The sequence below is a fragment of the Copadichromis virginalis genome, linkage group LG23, assembly GCF_057382275.1.
Source record: "Copadichromis virginalis isolate Kocher_CV1m ecotype Utaka linkage group LG23, C_Virginalis_male_GT1.1, whole genome shotgun sequence".
NCBI lineage: Eukaryota > Metazoa > Chordata > Actinopteri > Cichliformes > Cichlidae > Copadichromis > Copadichromis virginalis.
Genome location: NC_140639.1, coordinates 586,760 through 609,080, shown reverse-complemented (window position 1 = coordinate 609,080; position 22,321 = coordinate 586,760). Strand labels below are relative to the sequence as shown.

Sequence of the window (22,321 nt, the reverse complement as noted above, 5' to 3'; positions counted from 1 at the left end):
TTGGCTTTGTACACATATCAGAGGCTGCAGCAAGTCAAAGGTGTTGTTGATGAAGTGGAAAGCAACATGTAGCTGTGCAGGTTTCTTAAACTTGTAGCTGTTAACAATTACTAAACCAAGTTTAAGACATTTCACTTTAAAATCTGGTCCTGGGTGTTTGTTTTGTACACTAATACACTGATTATTTAACAATAATTGGCTATTATTTTGCTATCTGTCTGTTTTCTTCCACCTCTCTAATTCAGAGTCACAAGGAGAAGGGTTATCTCAACTATTATAAGCTACAACCCGGACAGGTTGGTGTGTGTTTAAAGGGCTAACAGAGAGACAGACAAGCATTCACACCTGCAATGCTAACCACAACACATACCTTCAGGACAGGCATGTGGACGTTAACCTGCAAGGAAAGGAGGGTGTTGGTACTAGCAGTTAACATTAGCCACACATCAGTTTTTCCTTCTATTTATAACATTATAACATACTGAATTTGTGTGTTTTTTTAATTCAACAATAAATATCACGTGCTGGGAATATTTTTAATTCTAGCAAATATGAATGACAAAATCCTTCTTCCACAGATTCCTGGTTCCTTCTTTCCTAATAGCAATTGTTGCCACAGCTGACGATGCTGTGGCAGACGGGCAGTTTGACGTGTGCTTACACTCCGTTGCAACATTATAGCAGACGGCTTCATTCATTTGGCTGGCTTATCTTTATTATTGGGATTGTTCGTGTCTCTAATATCAAATATATGCACAGCCAAAAAAATAAAAGGAAGACACTGAAACTGTCAATAGGAAACAAACAATCATGCTAGATATCTATACTGACATGGACTGGGTAATGAAAGGATGCTGAGATGGTGCTCAGAGTGGGCCCCAAGAGTAGCTGACAACAAAGGGGCGTGCTCCTGATGAGGTAACTGATGGCGTCCTGGAGGAGCTCCTCCCAGATCTGGACCAGACTATCGCTGAGCTCCTGGACAGTTGGAGTTGCAGCCTGGCGGCTTCGGATAGACAGAAACAGAAAGTTTCAGATGTGTTTTATTGGATTTGACTTCTGTTGTTAAAACTGGTAAAATTACGATTCCAGGATTTGTTAATACTCTCGTATATGTACTTGTGAAATGTAGTACTGGTGACACTGGTAGTGGCAGTAATACTGGTGAGATGGTAGACGGAGGGTTACAGTACATGTGTGGACCTTGTTAAATTACTTTGTTAAGTGCGTGCTGTCTGCAATATTTTAAGTCGTATAATTGAGGTTGTTTGGTATATCTGATCTGAAAGACCTAATTCCACTCCCGAGGTAAAGTAGCGCTTTATCAAATCATTAATCGTCTAGTCAGTGTGAAGAGACACAGTTACAGCCCAATTACTGCGGTCTCCCCTCTAGTCCACGGAATAACATCCCTTTAAATTTTTGCTGCTCACCTCATCCCTCATTTTCTATCCCTTCCTTTTATCGCTCTGCTAAGGCTCGCGTCACAGTTTTCAGATACATGCACTGCTAAATATTAGACCACAGCTTCACTCATGTTTACAAACATCAGTGAACATGTTTACAAACTGTTTACAAACAGAAATTCATTCTTTCCATACGACGGGCCTGGTTTCCAGTTTTCCTCTCTGTACCGCCCCCATCATTCCCCCGGCTGCCTCTCATCATGTTACGCTGTGAATAAAAGTCCAGTGCACATCATGGCCCTGCAGTCTTATACGTGCTTACTCAGCAGCCTTAAGTCACACTAATCCTTATCTCAATTTTGTGTGTGTGTGTGTGTGTGTGTGTCCACAGCTCCCTGCTACCAGAGGTCAAGGAGCTCTACCTGGAAGCAGTTCAGCAGAACTCTGACAGCATCGACCCAGATTTGCAGACGGGCCTCGGGGTGCTTTACAACCTCAGCGGAGAGTTTAACAAAGCCGTGGAGGCCTTCAACACGGCTTTGTCAGTGCGGCCCGAGGTAGACACACAGCCCTACGCACTACACACAGGGGCACGGTTTAATATGCATGGTTCTCCAAAAAGATGACTTTAGGCTGACACTTTACCATATACCAGTCAACAACTTAGCAGCTTTGTTAGTTAGGCTCTACTTATCAAGTATAGTTTTTAAAAGAGAGAAGGGAAATAAGTGATAATCCAAACACGGCTCATAACACATGAACAGCTGGCACTGCATTAATGCACCAATGTCAACGGCTTTCATACAACAGTGGATCACATATTACATCCATGTTACAGCACAACAGTGGGTTTTCTGTTGTCGTGGTGTTACGGCCCTAGCAGGGCCTCCTCCTGAAGATGCCTGTGTGGGCGTGTCCCACCACCTCTTCTGCCTGAGGTGCCACCTTTCCCTTTTACACAGCTGACTCGCGTCAGTAATCAAGGAGATTTAAGCCCAGGGAAAGGTGAGCTCTGGGCCAGAGTGCCAGTAGTGTGGTTACAGCTTGTGAGCTGAGTGCTTGTTGTGTTTGCAGCTAGTGAGCTGCTCTTTCTTTTTGGCTTACGTTTTACTTTATTGATAAGGTATGTAATTTAGACTTAGACTTTAGACTTAGTGGTCTTAGTGTTTCAGAAACTGCTGATCTGCTTTCACACACAATCATCATCTCTCAGGTTTAGAAAGAATGATTCAAAAAAAGAGAAACTTGGTGAAAATCCTTCCTTGGTGTCAGCGGTCAGTCAAAAATAGCTTCCAGCTGATAGGAAGCCAACAGTAACTCAAATATGGCACCAGTTACCACAGTGGGTGAGCAGGCGATCGTATGGCCCTTTCATGCATGTCTTCCCTGTCTTTCTCTGCTTTCCTGTCTAGTTCCATTATTGTAATCAAATAAAGGCAAATGCCAAAAAAATAACCAGTTATTACAGGCAGTGTATAAAAAGAGCATCTCTGAGTGCACAGTGCAGCAGCAGAAGACCACACTGTCTGCCCCGCCTGCTTAAAACAGGAAACTGAGGCTACAGTTTACATGGATAAGTCTCATATTCTGCAGCAACAATCGCTTCATCCGGCTTCGCATCAATAGTTCAGGCTGTTGGTGTTAGAGTGGTGCTGGGTACAGTATCTGGAGAAGCGGCCCCTTTTGTGCGCCACGGACCAGTTTAATGTCGGACCATATTTTCACGGGCCGGCCTTTAAGGTGTGGCGGATAAATACAACAAAATAAAATGATACAACCGAGACAAAAACTGTGGCGCTTTGTAAATATAATAATAAAAGCGAATTCACTGTGTAATTGTGTAACTTTATTAGCAGCGTCCCCCTGAACAACAGCGAGAGTAACATCCCCCTCTCTGTTACTATGGTAACGCGTAAACGTTTCTTTCAAAATAAGACGCACAACTTCAACACGGGAAAGACCCAGGGAACTGAAAACTGAAACCTCAAGCCTCGCAGCCCGGTATCAAACGAGCGGTCCGTGACCCGGGGGTTGGGGACCGCTGATCTAGCGCACTTTGGGCCTCTTAGTACCGACCGGTCAGTATTTAAACACCACAGCCGACCTGAGTATTGTTGCTGAACGTGTCCATCCCTCTGCTGACAGCAGAATAGCACACTACGTCCCATGGATCAGATCAAACTGGTTTCTTGAACATGACACTGAAGTCTCTGTACGGCCACCACAGTCACCAGATCCCAGTCCAGCAGAGCATCTCTGGGATGTGGTGGAACGCAGATAAATCTGCAGCAGCTGTGTGTGTTGGTTGTGTGTGTGTGTTATTATCGTGCTGATGTGAACCCTTCAGGAATGTTTCCTGTGAGCGTGTGCTGTGCTTTCTAATACTGTACATACTGTAAGAGCCAGACTTCCAAACACACGCAGCAGACACGAAGCCCCAAAGCATAGCGAGGATGAGCCACGATATCAAGGGAGAGCTTGTGCAAACAGATGCAGTGAGGCACAGCAAACTGTCACAGCAATATGCGAACTGTCGCGCTGCCAAATCTGGCCTGGTGAACTCCTGACTGGCACACATATGCTCTCGCTTGTGATCCAGCACAACGGTTGAGCAAGACGCAATCCGCACACACATACACAAAAACACACATAATTACGCAGAGAGCTAAAAATAATCTCAGATGCATGCATATTCACTCCACTAGAACACACAGGCATGCGACAGATAAAATGGACACGCACGCAAATACAACCAAGAACTTTTCTACCATTTCTCTGTATGCAAATGAGCTCCATCCTCCCAGCACTGTCCCAGGCCGGCATGAATATTACTCACTGTTAAATCCAGCCTCCCGCATTTGACTTGGTAATATCAGGTCCCCTGCTGGAAAAATAGCTCTGAACACAAAGGGAGATAATTATACCCCAGTGCTGGGCTTAGCCAGAGATGAAGGATCCCTGTAACAGACCATGACCTCTGTATGTGCCTGTCTACCTGCAGGTGGGAAACAACAGCAAGGACATCCTTTGTGATATAACTCAGCTATCCTTAAATTACCCTTCTTGAGTTACTTTTAACCAGGGGAGATGTTACAATGCTCCAAAACAGCCCCTTGTTATTTAGGTCTCTAAAGAAAGACTGCTTTGTCACGCTGTCACTGCAGATGGAAGGCCATGTGATGCGCAGCAGCCCAGATTATCCAAGTCCTAATTAGTCCATCTATTGTATTAAAGACACTGCAAGCTGATTTTTAGGTCCTTCAAAGGTGGACAGCGTTTAAGCCTTGAATAATTAAATAATAATTGAAGCGATGTCGCTGATGAGTTTTAAATTGCACTAAATGACTGAATGCAAGTCTTGAGTATGTTGGTTATTTAGGCTGGCAGCATCTGACACCACACTGAGCTGTACCAAACCTTCACTACCTGACATTTCCTATTCCTCAATCAACCGATGACTCGCACTCTTGTGCAGGACTACTTGTTGTGGAACCGCCTCGGGGCCACGCTGGCGAATGGAGATCGAAGCGAGGAGGCGGTGGAGGCTTACACAAGAGCCCTGGAGCTGCAGCCGGGGTTTATCAGGTCCCGCTACAACCTGGGCATCAGCTGTATTAACCTGGGGGCACACAGGTGAGTGATCTGTGAGTGGGATAGCATTTCTATTCTTTTTGCGTAATGCAGTGGAGTAGAATTAATAAGCATAACAGCCAAAGTGTAGGTCAGAAAGGGCAGCAGTTGAAGTAAGACAATGCACAGAGTTAATATGTGAGTTTTCATAAATGCCAAATAAAAGCATGACATCTTCACACTGAGAAGGCTGCAGACGATATTGGCTCAAAAATCAAAATGTGGCTGATTAATTTCCTGTTGATAGATTTATTATTGCAGCTCGAATCTAAATTGCAAAATGTGTGACTTGGTGCACAAGATCTCTTCTTATGAATCATTTATCTCGTGTGGTGAGTGGAATACTGTCTGCACATATCAATTCTGCTCATGATACCAATCATATGCATTCATATGAGTTTTAATATGTACCTGCCAGACAACACCCAAAAGGCAAATGCTTATCCACAAACAGAAAATATTCAGATTGACGCTGCGTTACTGCGTTACTGAAACCCTGATTTTTTTGCGAGAATGTCTCATGACAGCGACGTTCGTGACAACAGCTGTGTGCAGATCAACAGTGGATCATATATCAGTGCAGGAGAGAGTATGAGCGTGCAGCGTTTAAAGCGTGGAAGTACTGACCTTACTTTGAGTTTGATTCCATAAAAAGTGACAAAAACATTAGTGTCCGCTGTGTGTGGGAAGAAAACTTCTTTTTACAGCGAAAAAAACCCCTAAACTTCCAAGCAAGCACCGAGTAGCTATGACGTAATGGGAAACTCACAGAGAAACTCGCGGATTCTTCCACTGACCGCGGCACACCTGCACCAGGGTAACCCTCCGCCTACCTCACTCCTGCTTTACAGGTGAAAATAGAGCAACAGGACCGCTGAGTCTTTGACTTTATTTATTTTCTGCTGTGTTTTACTTGCATCTATTTGAAAGACTGAGTGTAAACACACAAAATATTTTATTTTATGAGCTGGAATGTGCAGAAAATAGGTTTAAATGTTAAACTCATTTCTTCCAGTCAGAGAATGTTGCATATAATTAAATTTTTGCTTGATGCATAAAGTTAAAAGATTAAAACTAATAAAACAAGTTTTAAAAAGAGACTTTTCCATTTGATTACATTTTGTATGATGGATTATGCAGAAAAAGTAGAATTGGGCTGAAAGATCTATCGCTTTATCACCTCTTCAGGTTGTAAATCGTGTTTTTAAAACGTAACTAAGTAACTGAGTAATTAGTTACTTTTGAAAATAAGTAATCAGTAAAGTAATGTGATTACTTTTGGGGGAAGTAATCAGTAATTAGTTACTGATTACTTTTTTCAAGTAACTTGACCAACACTAGACAGCTGTCAGTGGCCGAAGTAAATAAATAGCATAGACACTAACAAAATAAAAGCATAGAAATAGTCATAGAAACAACAGGACTTCATGTAAATTTACTCTAGTTCAAATGAGTAAGTTTTCTAAACCTTACCACTAAAACGCAAGAAATGCCTTGACGTTGAGGTAGCTTTAAATGTCTGCACAGTTGCCTTAATGCAACCACACAGGTCCTGTTAGTTTGGCAGGTGAGACATCTGCTTGAGACGTCTCGCAGAGTGATCAAGTGCAGTAAGGTTTGTTATGTTTTGGCCTTTTTGTTTATATTCTTGTTGTGCAAAATAAGTTGGTCTCGTCTTCCTCCCCTCACCCCAACCGACTGGGCGGGCCTCTCCCTGAGCCTGGATTTGTCCAAGGTTTCTTCCTGTTTGATGGCAGCAACATTTCTCAGGGTCATCTTTACCACTGTGTAGTATCGCCTCTTCTTTTAACAACAGTCTGTACGTGTCTCAGAACTGAGGAGACCAGCTGATGGAATTTTGTGATGCAATGACTTGCTTTTATTCCTTCTTCCCCAGAGAGGCGGCCAGCAACTTCCTGACTGCCTTAAGCCTTCAGAGGAAAAGCCGGAGTCGCCAGCAGTCCCACCAGGTGATGTCTGGAAACATCTGGGCGGCTTTGAGGATAGCTTTATCCATGATGGACCAGCCTGAACTCTTCCAGGCTGCAAATATCGGCGACTTGGATCATCTCATGCGGGCCTTCAACTTAGACATTTGACGACCAGGAGGCAGTAATGCTAACATCTGCCCCCTCTTCACTTACTATCTGATTTCTACCCAACAGCCAAAAGTCCAAAGTGCACAGTCAGAATGGACTGATGGACGTCAGAGACAACAGTGTATTTTTATGCACGTCCAAATTAACTACAGTCGTCAAAGCTATTATATTTTTCACCCAAGTACCTCGGAGCAGTTCTGGGGACAGGTTCTTCCAAGGGTTTGAAGGGACTGCTCTGTGTTGGATTTGCACTGTAATTTGTGATTTCCCTGAAGAGCACAAGGACGGGCAAAGATTGTACGAGCAATGCCTTAGAGGACACATCAATTAAAAACTGACTCATCCAGCGGAACAGAGCCGGCAGAGACGGACGGTTGTACGAGCCTGATAGAGCAGACCTCACAGGCCGTTTTCAAAGAAAAGAGAGGAAAAAACATTTGACTCCTGAAGGATGGATTTAGTGAGCAAATGACAAAGACTGCAGCGTATAACCTGGAACTCCAAGCTCTGTTCCTGGCTTATTTTCATCCTTTCAATGGGAAAATAATGATACTGCATGAATAAGCATTTTCATAACTGGATTCTTGTTTCAAATTAACATACTTTTAGAGGTTTTCCCTTTGCACATCAGATAAACAGATATAACTTCCTCAGTCCGAGTGGAATGTGCAAGCCTTACTCAAAAGCATGCGACCAACAATATTTATTTATACTATTTTTATGAAAACAGAAAAAACCCACACTAAGCCATTTTCAGACTAGTTTCATTTTCTTAAATAACTGCTGTCTTTTGAACTTGAAAGCTTTCTGAGCCACTAATTTTTGTTTCGCTCGGTTTTTCTCTCCTTTCTTTTGGCTCCTAGCTCCTCTTTGTTCCCTTTAAGCTGACTGCAGAAACACAGAAAAGCTGGGCAACAGCAATCTATAAAACCTTCATTAGTCTTTTCAAACTTCAGCATATGAAAACGTTATTCTTAACAAGTCTAAAAATATCTCTTTTTATCTTCTTCTGCTAGTTCTGGGATGGCTTCAGAGTTACTAATGACTACTGTACACATTATTCAGTCCTTTTTTATTTTTGCTGACCTGACTCAGTTTGTTTTCTGTTGTCAGTATCTGCTGACGCCGTCACTGGTGTCTTTGCTGCTCCTCCAAAGACAGCAAGGCTCATGCATTTAATAGTCATAATGCATGATTTGAATATTTACGTAAGCTTGGGCAGAATGCTGCACATGTATGATGAACGCTGTTCGTTTCACCACACACTTCAAATCACATCAGGTTGATGTTCAAACTCGAGATGGTTATGCATCTGCAGAAAACATGATTGTGTAAATACAGTGACTCTCCTGCTGCAGGACGAAAGCTTTTCCTTAGACATACTTTTTAGCTGACAGCTTCACTTGCATCACTGCTGCTAGTTTGAAAGTCACTTTCTGAAGTGAATACCCTGTACCTCGCTGTGCAACAGAGTAAATGATAGATAATCTTCTGTACTGCATAGCTCAGCACATTCGGGTGTTTATCAGGCGTGTCCACGGTCTGAGGGTTTTTATTGTAGCTCCTATGCAAAAGGTCATGTTTTATGTTGCCATTCTGAATTGTTGCGGGTCCCCGTCTGCCTCGGCAGACTGAAAGGAAGCGTCATTTCGGTGTTTGGAAAGAAGACTATCAGGCAGAACCAGAGACCAGTGTGAGAGCCATTCATCTTCCAAACTGTACAGCCGGGGTGTCACGGTCTGTACAAGAAGAAGTGTTTCATCAGGAAGTTGCCAGAATGAAAACAAGTGTTCTCCCAGGGAGAAAGTGGTCAGAAGCTCTGACTAAAAGAAAGACTGATCGACACAAAGAGTGCAGCCTTCTGCTTTTAGAACCAGGTTGCACGGACATGGCGTCTTTGACCTTAGTTGCATCCATCAAATTCACCGCCACTGATGAAAAAAGATCAGCTGCTCTACTTGCCAGATACTTAAAAAAATATTGGCACAGACTCTATTTATCACACAACCAGGATAAATAGATCAAACACTAGACGAGAAGTCAGAGATACACAGCACATATGTGCATGCCTCTAACAGTCGGCCTCAGAGGGGAGCTAACAGCGACTTTGGCAACGAGGCCAAAGCAGGGGTGCATGCACAAATGTTTTCACGGTGGGAGACTGGACGATGATAAAAGGTATCCTTCGCTGGAACAAATCAGGTTTACATCCAGGAGTTCATGTTTGATTTCTGTTTGATTAGCATTAAATTACTGTGGAAGTCAAATTTAAGCATGCTTGTAGCTCCATACATGCCAGCGAGGGTCTGTCTGCCAGTTTGGCCCAGACTGAAAGGGGTGGCGTGAAATTTGCTTCCAGCACGTCTCCCAAAAACAAAAGTGTCACTCGGCCGGCAGAATGGGTTTAGCCCAAATAACTGCAAAGTTTGCGACGGCGCCATGAACCTGCATCGAGCTACCTTTAGAGCCATTTGGCTGTCAGCGTTTTAATATAATAAAGCTTGTGGTTAAATTCGATATGGAAGCTCTGCAATCCCTCACCTGCCTGCTTTCTTGTTCAGCCGCTGTTCTGTTCTTTAGATCATTGCCACACTTTCACACCCAGTCATAATACTCTCGTTCAATCACCTTCTTGCCTGCCTTCTTTGAGCCAATTAGCTTCCACTCTGGTTTAAATCTGTGCTCTTCATTGCTCTCCCTTTCAGACTGTCATTTGCACAACCCACCTCGTCCCCATCTCTATTTTCATGTTCACCACCACCAGCGTCTAGACTCCAGGGGGTCCTGTCCTAAATCCTATTCCTGCTGGGACAGGTAAGATGGGTCACCAGAGTCTGATCGCCAAATACATTCATTTCTTTGTCTCAACAAATCATGTTCAGTTCTTGATCTCTCCTTATTGAACACAGGAGATATTATCAGTATGTTAGCATTGTCAGAGTGAGTGCTGCATTTCGCTCAAAGCTCCACTTTTAGGCTCACAGAGCAGCTAGCGTGGTAGTCCAGTGCACGACGATCCCCCTCCAGTTTTCTTTGCTAAAGCGTTAACTCAACCCTGTAGGAGGTCCCTATCAGCGAGAGGTTCTGCAGGCCAGGAGCTGTTCCACATTTTTACCTGGCATGCCTGTCCTCCCAGGTGCTCCCAGGTGTTTTACAAAATCAACTCTAGTTGTCTTATGAGGTCGCAGGCCCTCGCTCTTTTCCATTTCGTTACAGGTTACCACAGGTTCATGTTTTTTAAAGAAATCTTACATTGCTGGGCCACAACCTTCTTCTGCCGTCCACATCATTCCATAGTGCATTGAGATAGGATGCAGTTTTCTTTATTTTGCTGAACCTACTACTGTACCTTCTCAGGTGAACTGACCTAGCCTAACGCATGCACCTGTGCAACAAACTGAGGCTGTTTGCATGTTAGATCCTTTACATTTCTACTTTTTTAATGACGTTTTCATTCGTATGCATGACATACATGGAAGTGCTTTCTCTTCCGACCCCCAGAAAAGTAAATATATCATGAGGTTTCCTTGCAATATCGCTATAATGCACTTTTAAGTTCGCAAACTTTGACAAAACATGATGTATATAAACAGTATGTATTCTACACAAGATGCTTTTTCTTGCATGGAAGTGTGAGAGGCTCAAAATAACGAGTCTAAGGCACAGCACACTGCAAACACACTTCAGCTTGAATACTGGCTAATGAACTGGATAATCATAGTTATGCACAAATGTTATATTTATTACTTCTACAAATTACAAACATGTTTGTAACCACTGCAATGACCCCAACCTATAAAGCTGTCTAGCTGTTATTGCACAACTCTTTAGTGCTGAAAAGTTTTTATGTAGACTTTCACAACCTGCTGTGACCCTTTAACAGCTGTTTTTATAAGGTTTTAATGTTTGCAAGAATCACTTCATTAGTTCTGTTTACACTTAAGAAAGAGGGAGAGTAAAAGTGGACAGTCATACAACAGTTCAAATTCACAGCTTTTACACAGACTTGCTCACCGTGTCTTCTATTGTGGAGACCTAAAGTGTTCAAAGGTGAGAGTTACGCAGTTTTATGGAGTGAAAACAGACCAAATACAATCGCTCACCGACTGCTGTGTTAGGTACACCTGTTCAGCTGCATAGATGCAGATCGTGTGGCAGTCACACAGTGCAGATGTGATTCTGAATGTGGTTGTTGGTACCAGAAGGACTAGCGTGACTACTTCAGAGACTGTTGACTTCTGGATCTCTATAGTTTACACAGAGTAGTCTGAAACCAGGAGCAGCAGATGTAGAAGAGCATCTGTGAACATGTAACCACTGCTGTCAGCTAAGAACAGGAAACGGACCATCAAAACTGAAGATTCGAAACACGTCTGGTCTGATGCTCCTTGGCTTCTCCTGACATTCGGATGGCTCGGTCAGAATTTGGCATAAGCATGAAAACATGGCTGCCTGTGTCAGTGGGTCATTTTGGTCCCCTTGGTATGAAAATGAGCATCATTTAAACACAGCAGCCTACCTGATAATGACCACGCTGATAAAGGTTTCCATTCAGCTTCTTGGATAAAATAAGATTTAATTACATATTGAATTTATTAACAATGTGTGCAGGGGTACTAGCAAGGTGTACCTAATGAACTGTCCAGTTAACGATCCTAATGAGGCAATCACATCTTTGGCTCCGGCATGTTTCTATTAACTGAAAAAACGAATAAATACCCAGACACACAAATAATTCTTCGTTCTAATGAAACAATGATACTGAAAAAAAAAAAAGGTCAAAACAGAATAAAAAGACTCCAAAGGAGGGGCATTATTCTTCATTTCACTGGAATAACTTTGTTTTTGTGTATCAATAAGACACTTTTTATTTGGCTTTGTCCACTTTTATTATCTCTAAAAGATTTGTGCTTTTAAAATGTGGGAATTGGTGCTTATGGTACAGAAAATCCATAAAGCATTCGTGATGGCTTCACTGGTTGGGCTCATTGAGGTTGCTGTTGCATATGTACTTCCTCCACTGCTCCGGTTCAGAACGTGCACCTTGTTATCATTTATTTGCGTCACACGTATATGAATAATATATTTTGAGGGATGAAATTAGAAATAATGTAATTTGTATACAGCCACTCGTTTATTGAAACACCTACTATAATGCATATTACTCTCCCTGTATAATCACGAGGTCAGCATTAGCACCTTTGGAACGTACAACATGAAAGTAATCTTTTAAAATAAAGTGTTGTTATATATTCGACACTCCCGTGTCTTTATTGTGCCGACTCCTGCCCGACACGATGAAGCCAGGTCTCAACAAACATGTCGTTTATTAAATGATCCAAACATCGTAAGTAAACAGTGCCACTGGTACACTGGACTGCCATGACTCTGTTCACATACACCTAAGCCATATTTGGATACATTACAAAAGTCAGCTTAAAATAATCAGTTCAAGGAGAGCTCTGAAATGAAAACTACAGAACTGACAAAAAAGGCAGAAAGATTAGAAACAGGTCAAGAAGCTTTTTGACATTTAGTTAAATGGAGAGAAAAAGAGAATGAAGCTCACAAGAGTACAACGGTACAACCCAGACGACTAAATGTCCATCTCTAGTTAACATGCTGACAGTGGAAAAAACCTTTTTTATATGACAAAATGAACCATTACGTTTTAAACAAGGTAGAGAAGAATGGAAGCGACGGAGCTGGAGAGAAAGCTGAAAGACGAGGACAGAAAGACGGCAACGAGCCGGGACCACGAGAGGAGCAGAGACAGCTACCCATCATTAGGCAAAAGCTTGTCACTCACTCAGCGACGACGAGAGGCACAAACACAAGACTTGCATAGAGATGTTTAGTATTCCCCAATGCATAGACAAACAGTTTCTCTGGTAAGAGGCTAAGATTTGCTCAGGGAAATCGAGGCACAGTGTTGTTAAAGGGGAGTCATATGGATTTGTTATATAAATTACATTAGTGTTTTTTGTCTGTGTCAATGAAAAACGCCCGTAGAAACCATCGTGGTGCTGTTCTGCTTTTCTTTTCTACTCTCTTTGTCAACAGCACGTCTTCCCTTTGAGTACGAGAGCCTAAAATAATTAACTGTAATTCAACGTTTGATAAATTACGATTAATTTGAGCAGAACTCCACCTTCAAATATGCTACCGGAAGCAGACCGCGCTCTCCGAGATGAATAAAACGTGAATAAAAATAAAGATATGAAGCCAAGTATGGAGATACTGACAGTCAAGAGCACAGTGTTTAATCCATCCTGCACATTATGAATATTACTGAGCAGATAAAGCAGAGAGCTGGAGGCTAGACCAGCTCCAGGCCCTAAAGAGTGGCCCGCTGTAGCATCACAGTCATGTCTGAGTGTTTTGTTTGCAGCGAGCACCACGAGTGTATACATTCAGAGGAGGTACGGTCACTGTACAGCTGTTCTCGTACAGCTGTTCAACAGCAGATTTGGTTATTAGTGCATATTGCTCTAGACAAAAACATTCAAACTTACATGGCCTGAAACAATCGTTTTAGCTTCTGGGCTACAGTCCGAATCTGTCAGAGTGATAAAAGAACCAGCGGGAGCCAGGTGCAGCCCAGTAACAGTTATGTCGAGTTTGCAGATATTTTGCACTTTGAGCAAAAATTATGTACACAAAAGGTTCACCTACGTTACTATGCAACCTCCCTGAACAGGGACGACTGGACAGCCAGGCTGGCCTTAATTAGATCGAATCAAATGAATATAATCTCCTTGGCAGTGCCGCACTTCAGACATGAGTCCTGGTAGTTTGTGACTGGCAAGTACAGTGCAGGTACAGGAAAAAGTCAAAAAAGTGCAACAGGGACAGAAATGACACTAACATCCTGACAGCCGGCGCATCAGGGCGTTGAAGGTTTTTCATTAAATGTGACAAACGTACACGTCGGCCTCGAGCATAACTGGGACGAATCGAGTTAATGCCCATTTATCACTCTGAAACTCACGTGGTGACTTCCATGTGTGGAAAACCAAAACCTTTTCATTCTTAGTGAATTTTGCTCCGCTTCATATTTGTAATGTTTTACATGAAGCACTTGGGATTGCACTGTGGAAGGAGCATCGCGCTCCTCTTCTCTTTCCAGTTTCTCAAAACATTCAATGCAAAGCCCCCTGCAGCACAGGAGCTTCTTGTTTGTTGTTGCAGTTTCAGAGCAGGGCTGGCAGTGAAGCACTGCACTTAAGTACACATTTATAAAATGCACCACTTTGGGAAAAAAGAAAAAACGGCACAGTGACTGAAGGCAGAGAAGAGGAGAAAGACTGAGAGTTGATATGTGGCGTTGTTTCGTGTAAAGAGCACAATCGTAGAAATTGCACAGATCCCTCTGTACCAACACTGTAAAGACATGTTCTTTCTTTGAACACAAACACTGATATTTAAAGCATAACACTAATACACAAAAAGCACATCGCTTTCCCTTCTGACCAGAGTTCCTGGTTGCTCCAGAATGACATCACAATAAGGCAAGCAGCTGGTCGGAGAGGTTATCCCATCGTTCCCACTGAGACGTCACAGTTGTCTGCCAGTCTTCTGGGTCTGTGGTTATTTAAAGGACACGGCGCAGCAAGCAGCGGTCTAACTGCTCGACAGTCGATGGTAAAAGTAGACGTAGCCCAAGTCCTTTGGAGGTCTTTCTGACAAACACACTTTGTGGTCGTTGTAGATCACCCACCTGCAGGCGGGAGAAGTGCACATTAAATTCACACAAATGCTTTTAAAGTGTCATTTTTCTCAAATTTGAATGAAAAGATTTAATGGGTTCATTATTCTTTTTCTACTCAGTGTAAAGAGGAAACAGGCTCAGTTATGATCCAGCAGCACGCAGCCAGACTGGTGAACTATCGTAGAACTAAAAACAATAATAAATCTGTACACAGTTAATGCAACGAGATGAGACATCAGAGATGTTTCTGTGACAGGTCGTCAGCTCTGTAACATGAAACACTGCGTGCCGCTCACCGTCCCTCCTTTTTGATGTGACAAACATAATGTCCAGACATCGTGGACGCTCCCATGTGACTGATGAAGGCGAAGAGCTCATATCCTTAGAAAAAGAAGAAGAACAAAGTCAGTGAGTGACAAACTAACGCATATTTACAGAAAAACAATTAAAGTGATAATTATCTAATAAAGTGCTCATTTTCAGTTTTAACTTAAAAACAGGTGATGTATTTAGCACGTGGGGATAAAATGAAGGAATTTAAATTGTTTTTTGATGCTGCTACACCTTGAAATCCAGTGCCCAGCAGCACGTGGGTACAGCACGCGTCATAATCAGACCTGACTGGGGCTAAAATGGCCCGTGGACGCTCACAATGTCGAGATTAAATTCAAGGGCAGAGAAGCAGTATGTTTCTGTCGGAGCGGCGGTCGTGCAGAGTCACTCACGTCCCGGTCCGTCTTTGACTCTGGGGCCCGACGCGTCTCCGTCTGGGGACAGCGTGGAGTCGCTGTGCGAGTTGGCGTTGGAGAAGGCGTTGTCATTGGGCTCTGTGTCAGCCATGTCTGAAAGGGCATCACTCTCCTCCTCCTCCTCCGGGTGGGTGAAGATCCAGTCGAGAGCTCGTTCAAGATTATTGTTCTGTAAAATGCCAAAAGCGGCGCAAACACGGTCAGCTCGCTGACATTCAGAACTAAAAAGGCCGTAATATCCCAGGAATGCTAAGAACCATAGGGAATCTCTTCTTCTCATGCAGATGTGAACATGCTCACCAGGCTTTTCTTAACCTCCTAAGACCCGAACTCTTCCACGGCATGCATTTTTATTTCTCTTTGATATTTGGTCACATTGGGGCCCAATGAATGTAAAAACAAAGAATTACCAGATTTTGTTTTTTTACATTATTTGAGTTTTTATGAAAAATAGGAGCCACACATGAGGATATTTGTTTAAAATTCTGATAGAACAGTAGCAGTATAATGTCCTCGTGAGTGGATTTCAGGCCTTTGTAGAGCAAAATGGAGTATTTTGGTCTAAATAACCCAAAATGTGATGTCTTCATATGTGGACGCCAGGTCCTAGGAGGTTAAAGCACTTTTATCTCATTCACACACATTCATACAAGCAGCTTTTTTCTAACATTCACACTCCAGTGAATGCACTGGGAGCAATTCGGGGTTCAGCATCTTGTCCAGGCTGCAGCAGCCAGGGATCAAACTACAAACTTTCCAATTAGTGGATGACCTGCTCTACATCCTTAACCACACCCACAAATATTTCTGCTTTTCCTGGAAAAATTATTTCCTGAAATGCTCAAATCAACAGTGACAGTAGAAGCAGTACTCGTGGGAATAAAACCAGAGCTGATGATTGAATTTTGGGGGGATTTATTTTCCCCCACAGCTCCAGTGCATCTTGGATAAACTCCTCATAAAAAGCAGTCTCACTTTTAGGAACGTGTTAAATGAACAATTATTTACTAGAAAGGTGAACGCAAACATCTGCCTGTGCTCATTTTTCCACAGAGGATGTTTGCGTTCGGTCCAAAATAGAGGTGTGATGCCTGGGGAATGTCAGCGTGAGGAGCATGTCGGGATGATGAGGAGTTAAGCTGCCTGATGTTGCCGGGCGGGTCACTGCGCTTGAAGAGCAACTCTCTTTTTCTTCCTAATTTTGTGCTAATAATGAACCAAGACTTGAGACCGCTTCTCTGTTTCACACCTCCATCCCTCAGGACCAACGTGAGCTTTTTTCCACTTCAACAACATGGAGGCAGGCAGCGAGTTGGGCTCACTGATGATGAGAAGCCTGGTGTGTCTATTTGTGCGTCTGACTAACAGTCTGCTGGGCTATTTTTGCTGAGGGCGCACTTTGAAAGATGAGAATCAGAGGCCATTTCAAAACAACACTGATAGATTTACTGCAACTGTATCACGCTTGACTCATTGAAAAAATAAATCAACACTATGAATGCATTCAAAGTGAATCTTATGTGATGATACAGCGAGTTAAAGTGTCAGTGAGCCGTGAGCTGTTCCTAAACCTGACAGGCTGCTGGGATTACAGCTAAATGCAGACATTTCTAATCCCTCTGACATGTACGACCAATCACATCTGCACTTTGCCCTCTGTTTAAAATCACCACGCTGCCTTACACCAACTTCACCTCCTGACACATTGTTCCATTTGCTCAGTGTTTCTTCGAGGTTTACAGGCCGTATTTTCCTGATTGTTACCCGTTTTAATGACTCAATGAATGACTAATTGTCAGAGTTTCTTTCCTCTTGCGTTTCAAACTAACAACATTTATGGTGCCTGGAGGTCAGAGCTGTGTTTTTGTCCCGAACCCATCAGAGACAGCGAAGCGCGTGGGTGGTTCTTTGTCGTCCGGATTTCCGTCCTCGGCTCTGATTTATTTCTATATAAATATGTAAAGTATTGCATGTTAAACAGGCTGAGATACAGGCACCACCTTATCGGCTCAGACAGGCTGACCATCGCTGTCCACACAGGCCGTCGGGTGCCCCTCGTGTTTAAAACAAATCCCTGCTCTCACGAACTGCAGCAGAAGACCTTTTCAGTCACACAAAATGGTATTTGTAAGACATCCTGGATAATTACCAAAATAATTATCTGATGTATTTTAAACATTTTTTGTGCTAGTGGCTAGAAAGACTCCAGTGGACATAGTGGGCAGAAGACTGACCGTGGCTTTCAGCGCGTGGATGCTGTGAGTGCGGGGAAAGCCCATTGAGGTAAGGATGGCAATGCTCTCCTCGGGGGGCGAGTTGCCCAGCAGGGCGGCGCCCGTGGGGCTGTCACCGGCGGAGGGGCCGGGATCAATCATGGAGGGCAGAGTGAGCGGCTCTGCAAAGTCTGCGAGGAAAAAGAGACAAAGGAAAAAATAATGATGCAGCACATTCCCATTTATGTTTAACCTAATTACTGTGCGTTTCTGCTTTGGAGGTCAAAGGTCGCATTTTCTAGAGACAACGCTAATTCAAACTGTAAAGCGATTAAAGCTGATCACAGACGTCCGACTGGTGTGTGACTAACTGGCACTAAGAATATTTCAAACACAGAAACAGCAAACGGTCACGTTAGGAGGGCGTGTGGGAGGCATCCCGATGCTCTGTAGTGGAAACGACACACACAAATGCACCCTGTGGATTGTTTGTCACAGTCAGGTTTGCTTGGGGGGGTCTGCACACCACGAGTGTTGATCTGTTGAGGTGCTTACGCCTCTCCAAACAGATGTACAGGCTGGCAACGAACACCAGGAAACACCTGGACCCTACGCTGAGGGACTCCAGCTCTGTGGGGCTGGCAGGGATGGTCCAAACACAACACCCTTCGTGACGAGTCTCCATGTAATTCAGTGAGTATGAAAATGATGTGAATCATATGCTACAACCTTCAGTTTCACCAAATCTAAACTAAAGTGAAGACCAATCTGAAACCAGACTGCAGTGCACACCACCATCAAACAACATGAGGGGAAAGAAAGTGTGCGACTCCCTTTCAGAGACTTTTAGAGTCACTTGAGCTGTTCTGGCAGAGCGTGGCCGCTCACCTCACTGACACACTTCACTTTTCTTTGTCTCGGGTTTCAAATAAGGTAAATTCATACCTCTGACTGTAGACCTGTAATGTTCCTCTTTCTCAATTCAGACTAAACTAAACTAGTTGGCACAAAAAGCCTCAGAAACACCATCTATGCACTATCTGGACAGCATATACTTAACCTCCAATACCATTGCTAGAAATCTCAGGCCATTTCCTGAAAGAGAGGTCTTCTTTGACTTGCATGTAAATCAGGTCTCTATCACTACTTTCCTTTAGCTGAAGTACTGAGAAAATGAGGCACCTATCTATCTATCTATCTATCTATCTATCTATCTATCTGCACGATAGAGACAAAAGTTATTGGTCATCCATCAAGCCAACCATCTGTACTTTTGCTCATCCAATCAGGCTGGTGTATTTCCAAGGCAGGCTCCCAGAAATATTAGGCCACACCTTGTAATCTTTGAATCTAGTGTTTTCAGTTCCACAGGTGTATGAACTCAAGCACCTGGCCATGCGAACCTTTGTGAAAGAATGGACTGTTCTAAAGAGAAGATCTCACTGAATTTGAGCGTGATGCTGTAACAGAACGCCAACGACTCGACAAGTCACCTACTAGATAATCCACGATAACCTTGTAAGTGGTATTACTGCAAAGTGGAAGCATTGAAGAACCACTCAGCCAGGAAGTGGGTGACCATGTAAAGTTACAGAGTCACTGAGTGCAGAGTGCAAAATGGTCAATGGTAACTTTATTGTCCCTGATGGGAAATTGCCACCAATGCTTTGCTGACGCAGTAACTGCGAGCTTCAAAGCTCCTGTGAGTGTAACATGTGGCTTGTCCAGTATTTCTGTTCATTTAGTGTATTCTGAACTAGATTTCTGTCCTTATTATCAGGATGTAAATGTGAAAAAAAATGCTGCAGCACGAGTACTAGCAGGAACTAGGCTGATCATATTTCTCCAGTACCAGCTTCTCTTTGTAAAATGCAGAACTGAATATTTTTTAAACAGAAAAAAGCTCAATCATATCTGAAAAGGTCTTATGTTTGCTATTGGCACTTCCCTCCCTTAGTGCAAATATGCTTGTTGTTTTGTAAAGGAATCAAAGGTAGAATACTGCAGGTATTACAGGTACTGCACTGCAGTGGTTTGTATCATATCTATCTAATAGACTCCAATTCGTGCATGTAAATGGAGAGTCCTCTTCACACACTGAGGTTAATTATGGAGTTCCACAGGGTTCAGTGCTAGGACCAATTCTGTTTACATTATACATGCTTCCCTTAGGCAGCATCATTAGAAGACATAGCATACATTTACACTGCTATGCAGATGACACCCAGCTCTATCTGTCCATGAAGCCAGATAACACACACCAATGAGTTAAACTGCAGGAATGTCTTAAAGACATAAAGACCTGGATGGCCGCTAACTTTCTGCTTCTTAATTCAGATCAAACTGAGGTTATTGTACTCGGCCCTGAAAAGCTTAGAAATATGGTATCTAAGCAGATTCTTACTCTGGATGGCATTACCTTGGCCTCCAATAACACTGTGAGGAACCTTGGAGTCATTTTTGACCAGGACATGTCCTTCAACGCACATATTAAACAAATATGTAAGACTGCGTTCTTCCATTTGTGCAACATCTCTAAAGTTAGAAATATCCTGTCTCAGAGTGACGCTGAAAAACTAGTTCATGCATTTATTACTTCCAGGCTGGACGACTGCAATTCATTATTATCAGGAAGTCCTAAAAACTCACTGAAAAGCCTTCAGCTAATCCAAAATGCTGCAGCAAGAGTCCTGACAGGGACTAGAAAGAGAGAGCAGATTTCTCCTGTTTTGGCTTCCTGTTAAATCCAGAATTCAAAGTCCTGCTCCTCACATACAAGGTCTTAAATAATCAGGCCCCATCTTATCTTAATGACCTTGTAGTACCATATCACCCTATTAGAGCACTTCGCTCTCGCTCTGCAGGCCTACTTGTTGTTCCTAGAGTATTTAAAAGTAGAATGGGAGGCAGAGCCTTCAGTTTTCAGGCCCCTCTTCTGTGGAATCAGCTTCCAGTTTGGATTCAGGAGACAGACACTATCTCTACTTTCAAGATTAGGCTTCAAACTTTCCTTTTTGCTAAAGCATATAGTTAGGGCTGGACCAGGTGACCCTGAATCCTCCCTTAGTTATGCTGCAATAGACGTAGGCTGCCGGGGATTCCCATGATGCATTGAATCATATCTGCTATTAATCTCTGTCTCTCTTCCACAGCATGTCTTTATCCTGTCTTCCTTCTCTCACCCCAACCAATCACAGCAGATGGCCCCGCCCCTCCCTGAGCCTGGTTCTGCTGGAGGTTTCTTCCTGTTAAAAGGGAGTTTTTCCTTCCCACTGTCGCCAAAAATGCTTGTTCATAGGGGGTCATGTGATTGTTGGGTTTTCTCTGAATCCATTATTATACGATCTACTGTACAATATAAAGCACCTTGAGGCGACTGTTGTTGTGATCTGGCGCTGTATAAATAAAATTGAATTGAATTGAATGTTATGCAGAGATTTCTGGCCTGTTCCCAGTCAGCTCCCAGTTTGGATGTGGGAAACAGACTCCCCTCTCTGCCTTTAAGATGAGGATTAGAAACTCTTTAAGCCTGAATCTTATTTATGCTGTCTGGGTCTGTCCCTGAAAACCTCCCATCTACTCTATTTCAGCCTCCACAAGCTTATATGCCACTGTTGCATATCATTAACTCTTTGTCTTAGTTAGCGTTTGTCCCTCGCTGTCCTCGCCATCCCTTCCTGCAGGTATCTCTGGCTTCAGAGCTGCTTGTTTACCATCTGCTTTTACTGGCTCCACCAGCCAGCCCAGTGTTTACTGTCATACTATTATTGTTTGTCGTCTGTTGTCTCTCCATGCTCATCATTTCCCTTTTTACCCTCGGTGCCTCAGCTGAATGCAGCAGATGGTTGCCTCTCCCTGAGCCTGGCCCTGCCAGAGGTTTCTCTGCTAAAAGGGAGTTTTATTCCTCCCTGCACCGTCATCAAACGCTTACCCGAATATTTGAGCTTCTGTCTGTGATACAGTAAAGCGCTAACCACCATTTCAACTTGTAGCTATTTTAAACGCATTAAAATGAACTATATGCCAATCAGATTTTTTAAAAGAGAAATCAAAGGAATATTACTTTTATATCTGGTGAACGTTTTACATATGCTGAACAGTGAAACTGAGCATGGAATGGAAATACTCATTTTTAAGTACAACACACTTCTCTTACTTTTAGTTGAATTTGCTGAAGGTGCACAATGACCGCTGAGGAACAAGGACACTCCCAATAGAACGACTTACTGTTGGCCATAAACACAGCCTTCATTACTCTGCTTGCCATAAATTAAATTGCGCACCACTTATCTCCCCCTATCATCTCTGTCTCGTTCTCCTTGTTTTGCGTCCTTCTGCTCGCCTCCTATACAGATGTGTTTATACCACAGAAAGACGCCGCTCTGTCAGGCTGCCGAACAGAAGAGCAGATGTTTGCATGTGAAGTCTTAAACTACGGCCGTGTCACATTGTCTTTAAAGCCCTCGTGCTGTTTATATTCACTGCGGCGTCTAAAGTGATTAGGTGAACAGCG

At 43.1% G+C, this 22,321-nt stretch overlaps 2 protein-coding genes across 3 annotated transcripts in view; one reads left to right on the top strand and one right to left on the bottom strand.

Annotated features, from left to right (window-relative positions):
* pex5la (peroxisomal biogenesis factor 5-like a) overlaps positions 1–12,392 on the top strand; it is a 120,764-nt gene extending 108,372 nt beyond the window's left edge. Inside the window, exons 13-15 of the mRNA XM_085449876.1 lie at positions 1,798–1,963; positions 4,882–5,039; positions 6,934–12,392. Of these exons, the coding sequence (XP_085306002.1) occupies positions 1,798–1,963; positions 4,882–5,039; positions 6,934–7,135 (526 nt within the window). The 3' untranslated portion in view covers positions 7,136–12,392. The remainder of the gene's footprint in view (positions 1–1,797; positions 1,964–4,881; positions 5,040–6,933) is intronic.
* Positions 12,393–12,445: 53 nt separating this feature from the next.
* The window catches only part of usp13 (ubiquitin specific peptidase 13), a 35,187-nt gene continuing 25,311 nt past the window's right edge, over positions 12,446–22,321 (bottom strand). For both annotated transcript variants that reach the window (XM_085449874.1, XM_085449873.1), the window contains exons 18-21: positions 17,830–17,999; positions 15,572–15,764; positions 15,143–15,227; positions 12,446–14,855 (exon numbers count right to left, since the gene is read on the bottom strand). In XM_085449874.1, coding sequence (XP_085306000.1) covers positions 14,759–14,855; positions 15,143–15,227; positions 15,572–15,764; positions 17,830–17,999 — 545 coding nt within the window. In that variant the 3' untranslated portion in view covers positions 12,446–14,758. The remainder of the gene's footprint in view (positions 14,856–15,142; positions 15,228–15,571; positions 15,765–17,829; positions 18,000–22,321) is intronic.